Consider the following 10,841-nt stretch of genomic DNA (forward strand, 5'->3'; position numbering starts at 1 on the left):
TTGTATAGTTTTTTCGTATTCAATTTCATCTGTCTAATATTTTTTTAATTTAATAGATTTTTTCCCTATAGTTCATAGAATTAATTTCAGGAAAGACGATCAAACTATTACAAGTCAGAAAATACCTGACGTTGGTTAATTGTTTCACGCAAGGTAGAAAATTTCGAAACCGATTTATTTGACCTTTATTGTCATCCCTTAATAAATCTACTAAATAAATAATATGTCATCTTTTAATCTTCTCTGAAAAAAATGTGGAATGCTCTCAGTGTTCTACATAATGTAAAACATGCAACTATTTCGGTCTTTTTTTTTCATACTCCACCATGGAATTAATAATTTTACAGAATCCAACTATTTCGTTGTCCCTCGTACGAAATTAAAATTGTATTTATAATTTTATACGAAATTCTGAAGCTAAAATAAATAATAGAAAAACACTTGTACTCTAATGTAAAAATAATAAGAATGAAATATGATAAATAACACGGTGGTTGGTTAATTCAAAAGAATACAAGAGTTTATTTTTTAAATTTACAGCTTATCAAGTAATTAATTATTGAAAAACAAATTAATTTTTCTCTAAAGTGGTGATTGAGAGTACAATCCTAGAGGAAACACTTTGTACCTAACGATTTGTTATCGTTTAAAATAAGCCCATATTTTAGCTAGCATTGGATCATTTTGGATGACATTGGATGAGTTGTGTTTGTTCTGAAAACTAACTGTTAATATTTTTGAGGTCAAGTATTACTTTTATTTTCAAAAAGAGAGGAAATGAGGACATTAACTAAGGCGGACATGACAATAACCGAGGAGATTATGCATGCGGCGACCCGAGTCCTTGAGTTGGCTCATATTGAGCGGGTTTTTATGGGCTTGGGATTGTTTACGAAATTCGAACCATTCCAATTTATATGCTGATGCTGGAGTATTTAGGGGACCAAGTTTTATCGGAAGTAGTCTAAAGGATTTATTACTATCATGAAGGATAAAAAACGATCAATAGTATCATTTGACAGTTAAACATTATTAAAGCAGTTAATTAGACATGAAGCATGTTAACTTTCAATTTGTAATAGTATATACACAACTATGAGGAGCGGCGTGGATTAGTGGTAAAACACTGTTTCTGTAGCCATGAGTCAACTGGGTTTGGGAGTTCTTCGGGGTCCAACTCTTAATAGGTGGAAAATTTGGAGGTCGAGTGAAATTCGGAACAAATCACCTCCTTGCACAACTATTGCTCTAGTAACAGTACTTGTTCAATCACCACAGACTGGGGTAAACCGAAATGTGCGGCGATTAATATTTACATTAATGATTTTCAGATTTTATTCAATGGATTTAAAAATAAATGCAGAATGGTTAAACAGGGTGATAAGCCTGTAATTTGTATGATTTATATAACAATGTATTTTATATGGTTTAACCAAAAGTGGTTAAAATGTAATTAGTAAGTTTTTTAGTTTTTTTTGTCATTGAGTTTGAATTGAACAGTTTTACGTACGACCTCTGTGGCAAAATTGAAGAATCAGTAGATCCTGAGTGATGTATATCTGGTTGGAAAAGCGGCATCACCTACATAACTTTCAACTAGCTATTTGTTGTATCAAAATACGTTGTGATTGTTTATTTTTAGTTTTTAAGTTCAGTAATAGTGTACAATATTTAATAAAAGTATATTTTTTAGCAGATCCAGCATGTTTATTTCCTAAGAACTCAGAAAAGGAAAATATCACTTTTTTATATAAGAATAAAACGTGTTAATTTAATATTGTATATGAGCGTTTGAGCTGACAGTAAAAATTGTATTAAATCCTCATTTCTTCGTTTTCATTATCAAAAATCAATAGGAAAGGATATAATTAATCTCAATTGTCCGATCTATAATCTATGCATAACCAAAATTATAACAAGATATATTTCTTACCTTTCTTACATTATCTTGTGGCGAATATACGTTTCTAATTTCCTGTTGATCCTGTATAGAGTAATTATCTCTTTCATGTAGATAATTAAATTTACTAAAAGGTGAATATACGAAAAAAATGGAGTAAGATGTTAAATCATTCAAAAATCTAAAAGTATATAGTGAAGGAATCACCATATTATTTTTAATTATATTGTGTGGGTGTGCTCAATGCGATACCTCATTAGGAAATCATTCTGATTTTCTCAATTTCCATAGCTTGGTGTCGTTAAAGATTCTAACGGCGAGATATGTAAAGATAATGTTAATGAAAACATTAAAAATTGAAATAATAAATCTCGTGGGGACTAAAAAAAAAAATAAATACTTTTACTGGAACGATATTGATCTTGAGCATTAATCATAAACCACGGAAGTTATTACTGATAGCGTCAGTGGAGTTTTATTTATAGCCCCGGCCGTTCCTAGAATATATAAAATTGTTTGTTTATATTATTTAAGTACTATCTCACTATATACATAAAATTGCATTAGGGCACTGCTGATTTCATATGGAAAATTTCAAATTTAATATCTGAAAATTTGAATGTAATTTAATTTGTAGTGGTACAGATTTAATATTTTCCAATGTTTAGTTTTCAGAAATCTAAAATATATTTGCTAATATATTTATTTACTTATTTTATTAATTGTATATTATAAAGTTTATAATTACAAATTAATGAACTCAAATATCATCCTTTTTTTTAAATAATATACAATTAATAAAATAAGAAAATAAATATATTGGCAAATATATTTTTTCAAATATTTTAGATTTGTGAAAACCTAATATTAAAAAAATTTAAATCAGTACAGCTTCGACCCATGAAGGGTTAGGGGTCCACTTTGTATGAAAGTACTATTACTAGACCAATGTTTATGCAAGGAGGTGATTTTATGAGAATCACAATCAACGGCCAGATTTTTATCTAATTAAAGATACTGTATGAGGCTGGGTGGACGCCGGAGGGCTTCCAGACCCACAGAGTTGACTCACGGCTACAGTAAAATTGAAAATAATTCTCCGCCACGCCCGGATTCGAACTCGGGTCCTTGGAGTTAGTAGCACAGTGAAACCAAACATGAACAATATTTAATTCCTCGGTTGATTTTATCTCCTATTGCCCAGTGTTACATATAAAATTTTATATTTACTATTTTTCACTAATTTAATATAATTTAACTAATGAAAAACTTTTATTCCAGATTTCCTTGAAGAACGCCGCATACTTCTAGAAAATGTCGGGCCCGATTTACAATCTACTTACGATTCCACAGGATTGGAGGTATTTTTTTTTTTTAGTTTATATGAGTATATTACATTATCCTTTCATAATAATGATTACTATGGTCCTATAAATTTCTGTGTATGATCCATTCACAGAAATCCATCCACATTCAATCCATCACAGTATGATGCTATATGAAAAAGGCAACAAGAGAAAACTCAGTTATTAATTAATTGAGATAGAATCCAAGGATCGGTTGATGCTACCTGCTGATTATTAGAGGGCCTCCTAAGGTTAAACTGTAAAATCTAATAATACGATTTTTCAGTTCAAAAACTTACTTATGACCTAAATTTTGCGTGTACTAGCAATGAATGAGTTCTTTGTTCGTAACGAAGATTCTTATGCACCAAAACTGAAAAAATGTAAATTGGTTTAAAAGTCAGAGGGATTTTTTCTCAACCCTAAAAAGTTTGATGAAGTGTTAGCAATAACATTTTAGATGGAGCTCTGCAGCTCTATTCCTATTTTTTTGTCATGGTCCGATTGATATAAAAAAAAGCAAGATAAGAGACTTCTGGTGTATGCATTCGTTACATAGTTTAATTTGGTAATACATCAAAAGTAAGGGCTAACAATATTCGTGGTAAAAAAAAACAAACTCTTCCCTATTTTATATTATACAGCCACAAATTTTCTTTACTCAAAATGGCCAAAATTCTCCTTTTTTTCTGCTCATTATTATTCAATATAATAACTACACTTTAAAATAAATTATTTGTCGTTTGAGAATATCTCGGAAATCACCAATTTTTAAAATACAGCCGTATGAAGTGGTATAATAGGGGCTGGTTGGCCTTGTTTAATGTTATATGTCGGCCTTTTATATAATTAAAAACATTTAAGGTTTTTTTTTTTTTTTTTTTTTTTTTTTATCATATACCAGTGGTGACTATTTTACTTCAGCTGTACAGGCCAATTTCAGTTAATGCAAGAGTTTGCGCTCGCATTATCGCCAATAATCCAAAAACTATATAACTTTAGAAGACCAAACCATCTTAATGGTTATCTTTTTAACTAACAAATCATATAGATTTAATTTATTTCTACTTCTAAATATTGATATTAAGAACGTTAACTTTCACATATTAAAAATTCTTTCTTCAAAATATTTTTTTTTGTTTATAAACATCTTATTTTATTGTTTGGTAGATAGATGCCGAATACAAGATCTAACAGAATAAATGTCTTTCTAAATATTTCCTTGGCTTTTATAAATTAAAATTTTAATTTTGTTAATTTTTTTTTTTAATTTTTAAATGTAAGTTTGAATATTATTTGTGGGACTGGAGCTAAAATTTACAGAAGTTATAGTTCTTGTGGGGTTCATGTATTGTTTCGTCTAAGTTTGGTAGCAGTTCAAAAATTGGGGGAAACACGGTATATGTATATTAAGTTCTGAATACGATTTAGATTGGGTTGAGAATTCCAGCATTTTCACTTTTTTTTTTATTATAGTTACTATATATATGAAATATATACCAAGAGAAAGTGTTCCCCCAGGCCGGATTCGAACCGGCACCACCAATAGATCTCAGAATGGTAAGACTGCGCCCCTACCACTGAGCTACTTACTTATTTACTAAATTTAAAGTTAGGTAAAGTATTGCGATAAAGAAAAATTCGAATGCGAGAGTTTTCGACGGAATTACACGTTTAGATGTTCATCAAGTCCAAATAACCAAGTCTCACAGTTCTGTGTCCAGGTGTATGTGGTTGATGAGCCAAGCTCAAAAACAAAATGTCGTACGAAATTTAAATTTAAGATGGTTTCAGATTTAATTTATGATGATTGTATACCAAGAAAGTGGCATCAACTTTTCCCGTACAACCAATTTCCAAATTGCCATAATGTCATTATGCTAAGGTGAAATGCCACATTATAGCATTATTTTTCGATTTTATTAATAACAGCTTTATTTTGATTGGAGAGTGTATATCAGCGAAAAATTAGGACTTTAATATTGGTTAGATTTTATCCTCATTGAAATAGGTTGACAGGGATTAAATACGGAATTTTAAAAAATCTTTCTTTAAAGAAACTTTTTTTTATTCATTTATTTATTGCTATTTACAGCTGTACATTATAGTACATTTAGTAAATTTTATCTCAGTTAATATGGAGTTTTACAGGCGTGTAGAGAAACTACCCATTGGTAGCATTCTAATAACATACATGCTAATTTACAATAGTAGGTCTTCTTGCCATATTCATTTCAGGCCCAGGGTTTGGGTGGTTAGGAAGTTTATAATGGAAGGAATGATATTTGGTTCGGGCTAGATCGGTTATATATGGAACATTAAGGTCTTTAAGTATGATTTTATTTGTGATCAAGTAAGGAGCATTAAGGATTTTACGAGGGATTTTGGATTATAAGGATTGGATGCAAGAGGAATTCGAAGGTTTAATGGTGAAATTCCAAACTAAAACCAGAAAAAAACTGTTCTATATTTAAAACAATCCTCTAGCCACTGCTGATGTACGGCTGTGAAGTCTGAGGAGCGGCATCCTTCACGAAAAGGAAAAAACTACAATATTTTCAAAATAAAGTCCTAAGAATCGCAGTTAATGCTCCTTGGTTTATAAGAAATAGCCAATTGCATCGCGAATTAGAAATGGAGTCAATGGAGGATTTATCAAAAAACGGTTCATGAAGTTCCACTCCCAGTTGCCAACAGTTAAAGGAGCAGTGACCTACAACCTGAGAAACCCAACCTCAACCCGAAGACTGAAGCCCAGACTGCTGTAGGACATTCTTTTATAAATTTTTAATAAATATAAAATTAATTCATAGTCACACTACCTCTATTTACTTATTATTATTATTCATTTTATTTATTCATTATTTTTTTATTGTTTTCTCTCTTTTCTTCTCTCTTCCCTTTTTTAAATTGACTCGTTTCTTTTTACTATTAGAAGACAATTATTTGTTTTATTTAAGTCTACCAATATCATTATTTTTTGTTATAAAGTTTACTTTCCTCTTTTATTAAGAAGCATTATTCTTATCTATTTATTTTTTTTTTATTTAATAAGAACATTTTATATAGTTAGGGGTGTCATTTGTGTGACTATACCCCCTTATAATCAACTGTTAAAAAATATATATAATATAAGTTATATCAACCATGTAAGGCCCACCAAGCCGATCTGGTATAAAAATAAAATAAAAGGTTTAATGGATCCCCAAATCTCAACTCCGTATGTCCAGATTGAACTTATTGCAGTCATGTAGATTAGTCTTTTGTAATGAATCAGAATCTTAGTCTGTTTGTCTCGTAAGTACTGTAATAGTCGAAATTGACGTGCAGTTTCCTGTATTTTCAGTCTTGTGTGAGGATTCCAGGTTAGTCGTTTGTCCAAATGTAGTCCAAGGTAGTGGATCTGTTCGACAGGAGTAAGATCAATATCATTAAAGGAGACTGTAAGGCAGTCGGTAGGTTTACGACGAAGGGTGCTTTGATGGTTTTTTTGGATTTATTTTAATCCTCCAGTTACGACACCATTCTTCGAGTGCTGTAATCTGGGATTTATAGAAACTTTAATTTTGTTTTTGTTTGATTGAATTGATTAGCTATTTCAATGTTTTAGTAATTGTAAGAAATAGAAAGATATACACTATGAAAGGATTCGATAATAAACTTAGGGAAATAGGAGGGAAAATCCTTGAAATAGATTCAAAATAAATTTACCAAAATTATTTGTATATTATATTATACAAGGTTGAGAAAAAAAAAAGTTTACACAACCAACAAAGTAAGCCAAGTTGATTAGGAAAAGTACGTGTGGTGAGTGGGAATGGAGTTCCTTAGTCGAGATCACAAGCGCAACTTAACATAAACTCAGCCAGCTATTCCCAACTTCCCTCTCTCAGCCCTCTACAAAAATGGTCCTGTTTTATGTATGAGGTAACAAAGCAAGGCTCATAAACTCTAACTCTGTCCTTAATAGTTTAGTTTTATATACATAATAAGATTTTTCTAATTATTTTTTTAGTTTCAGAAAAAGTTATGATTAAAATTATTACTGCTTAAAGGAATCCAAAGTAATATTAGTGTTTCATTATTAATAAAGAGCATTAGATGAAATATACAGGGACCAATGAAAGTAAAGGTTGGGCGCCAATAAAATAAGCAGCCGCACATGAGGGTGAAATGGCAAATACGTGAGATAAATACAACTTTTACGATGAAGGAAACTGTGGTCATATATTTTTTTTTCTCCTTTATGATCCGAAGAAATACGTTTTTAGCACCAAATAACGACTGAATTGTTTAAGCGAATGTAGCAAATGTACCAGCATTCGTATAGTCTTACAATATATATATTGGAATCCACTTAATATTTTCTATTTAGCTCTCTATATCCTTTATTTTAAAAGTACTTCGGCACCATGTTATCCTATAATATGTGAAATCCCACCATGTTAATTGAATCTGACCATTATTTTTTATTTAATGTTTCCACTTTTACATTTTTTATTTCTATAATCCTGTAGAGTAGAAAACATTTATAATTTGCCTGATTTTTAATTCGTTGCTTTTAAATTTCTCCGAACTCCTCTATAAGTCACCGAAGTCCTGCCTGTTTCCGTCAGAAATAATTATTTAATTATGAACAATAACAAGGATTAGTTGAAGTTTCGGGTTGATTGGTTCCTTATAACACCAGCTCCAAATGAACTCTAACCAAATTTTAATACAAGAATTAATTGAATCAAACCTCAGCCTTTCAATATCAGACTTCCGTGGTCCGCGTAACTTGTAAAACACAGTTTAAATGTTCTATTTGCTGAATCCGATTTCGTAAAGTTGCTTCGTTTAATCAGGTTTCTATTGATATGCCCAACTTTTTGAACTTAGTTTGATTTCAAAGAGATTTTAGATTAGTGGGGAGGGAGGGGGGAAATAGTAGATATAATTATACGTGTTCTTAGCGGGTTTTTTTTTGTACCTGCTTGATTTCACGCACCTAAATGTTTCTGGGTTTTTTTTTTTTGTTTTTGCCATAATACTTCTAGAATTTAGAGTTCAGAATGCCAAAAATACAATGATTGGAAAATAAACGGGAATCAAATATTAAAACAACAGCCTACTTATTATAATTAGTTGGTTTGCAGTTGCACACCTGTTTGTTACAGAAATTATGTAAAGTATATTTTGGGCATTCGTAAAACCGTATTTTAGGGCTTGAGAAATGGTTCTAATAGTACTAGTAACAACCATCATCATCATCCGTGGCGCTACAACTCTTGTAGAGTCAAGGCCTCCTGCAGGTCAAAATTTAGATTTTATGTTTCTTCAAATTATAATTGGGGTACTGTCTTTCGTAGACATTAAATAACCTTTAACATAGCAAATTTATAAAATGTTGATTGTTTAGTCTCATTTCCAGCAGACATATTCAAGAAACAGGATCAAAATGACCCTAATATTAAATTTGTTTAAATGATATTAAAGTTTCAGTTAAATATGTTTTGTGTTTTTAATATTTTTTTCTTACGAGCCTTCAGTTTTTCCTGACGAACAAACACATATATAGAATTTTTTTTTATGCAATAATTTTTTACATTACAGCAAACATATGTATCGTCAACATGTGTGAAGTTCTCATGACAATGGCACGTGCGCTGGCTTTTGCTCGTTTCAGCTGATAATGGTCTGAATGCCTTCAGAGCGATTAGTTATCCAATTAAAAAAATGATTATTTTATAATATTGTTTATCCCTCAGCTATTTTCAATATATATATATTATATATGTAGATGATCAATTTCACTCCCTAAGAAGCAAACTGCCCCAAACGGAATTGTCTCATCAGTATTCAGTAGTGTCACCATCATCAGGTGCATTAATAGCCTCACTAATTGACGGTTTTCAGTATGAACATAAATTTAGTTTTTGTATCTTGAAAAGGTATTTATTACTTCGAAGACTAAAAAGAGAAGATTCTCGATTCAGTAAAGCTGTAAAGCGATACGTTAAACAGCTTTCTTTTTTTCTTTCTTTTTTTTCTGATTAACCTATTGCTTTGAATAGCCCTGATGAAGCCCTGCAAAGTGGGGCGAAACGTTGGACATTAAATTTTTAAAACTATTTGTTCTTTTTTGCCGAAACCCTGACCATCTTCTTCATTTTATAAGTTATACGGTCAACTATATTATGAACATATTTTTAGTTTAAGTTTAACTTATGGCTAGAATATGACAAATTCGAATTTTCGTTCATTATAGAAGATTCTGTTAACTACAACGGGACATAACTGCACTGAAAAACTATTTCATAGCTACAGCGAAACGATGGAAAAAAAAAGAAGGAAAATAGAACACATATTCTCTTCAAATTTTACACATGTTCATTTTTTAGATAAAGCAAAAAATATATACCCAGCCTAATAAATTAAAATAAGGTTTGAGGTATACATAAAACAAACTGAGCTAAAATAATCAATTATTTCTTTTATTTTTTAAATTTTACTAACGAAATTAATCAAACTAAACAATGTAAATTTCTCATTATATTCATATGAATTATCTACGTTTCGTTAAAAAGCAAAACAAAAGACAATAGATAATTCCATTTGATTTCTTTGTTGAGATTGAATACACGAAAAACTAAAAAGATCAATTTTTAGTTGAAACTATTTTGATCCAGGCGAAAGTTGAAGGAAATTATCATTGTTGTTGATTTTTTTATGCTTTTAATTTTGATCATAGAGGTTTTTTTTTTAAATTTTAATTAGTGAAATATGAACTTTTGTTTGCGCATTTCGCACCCAATCTTAAAAATAGATTTGCTTAGTTAAAACCACATCCGCAGGTTGTTTTATTTCTTAAGTTGTTACCCGTTTTAATTATTAACATACATTGGATATCGTTCAAAACGACCTCGGATATAGGGTCCAATATTTCCGGACCCTAAATATCTATTTTACATTAATATGATGTGTGTAGTGATTGGATCGTCCGTAGTGATCGAATAGGAGTGAATTCTTGGAGGTAACCATAAATATTACTGAGTAGAAACCATAAACGATAACCACTGTATTTTTAATTAAGAAAATATGAAAAAAAAATATATTTTCGTTTAATTTTCAAACCCTTTTCCTTAAAATTAAAACTTTGATTTTAAACATATCAGTGGGCCGTCCGTGGCTCAGTTATATCTTAGATATATAGCAGTTATAACAGCCTAGATAGATCGTTCTGGGATCTGCGGGCGGCGCCGGTATGAATCCGGCCTGGGGGCGTTGACTTTTTTCATCAAGTGGCGGTCCACAAAATAAGAAACTTGACTCCCCACCATAGAATAGTTTAGTAATCTGTAGGTACCCAGGTAAACATCATCTTCGCCGTGGAGTTGTGTCATATTGTACATTTAAAGATTTTTAGCTGCATATTTTGTATTTTAATATGTATTATGTTATATACATCATAGGTTTCCATTGCATCTTTTTTTTTTTTACATCATGAAAATACGGGCCTTGCTTGTAACCCCATAGTCGTGGGATGACTGTCAGAAGGGAGTGTGAAAATGCAATTTTTGGGTAATTCTTTTCTTATAAAATCATGTTGGCTC

At 30.7% G+C, this 10,841-nt stretch overlaps 1 protein-coding gene across 1 annotated transcript in view; it reads left to right on the forward strand.

Moving 5' to 3' along the window:
- Nucleotides 1-3,181: 3,181 nt before the first annotated feature.
- LOC106681561 (protein qui-1) overlaps nucleotides 3,182-10,841 on the forward strand; it is a gene marked incomplete at its 5' end in the record, with an annotated part of 249,924 nt that continues 242,264 nt past the window's right edge. The window contains 1 exon segment of the mRNA XM_014421920.3: nucleotides 3,182-3,261. Coding sequence (XP_014277406.3) covers nucleotides 3,182-3,261 — 80 coding nt within the window.

Source organism: Halyomorpha halys, unplaced genomic scaffold, assembly GCF_000696795.3.
Source record: "Halyomorpha halys isolate HHAL.00 unplaced genomic scaffold, Hhal_1.1 Scaffold348.1, whole genome shotgun sequence".
Lineage (NCBI taxonomy): Eukaryota > Metazoa > Arthropoda > Insecta > Hemiptera > Pentatomidae > Halyomorpha > Halyomorpha halys.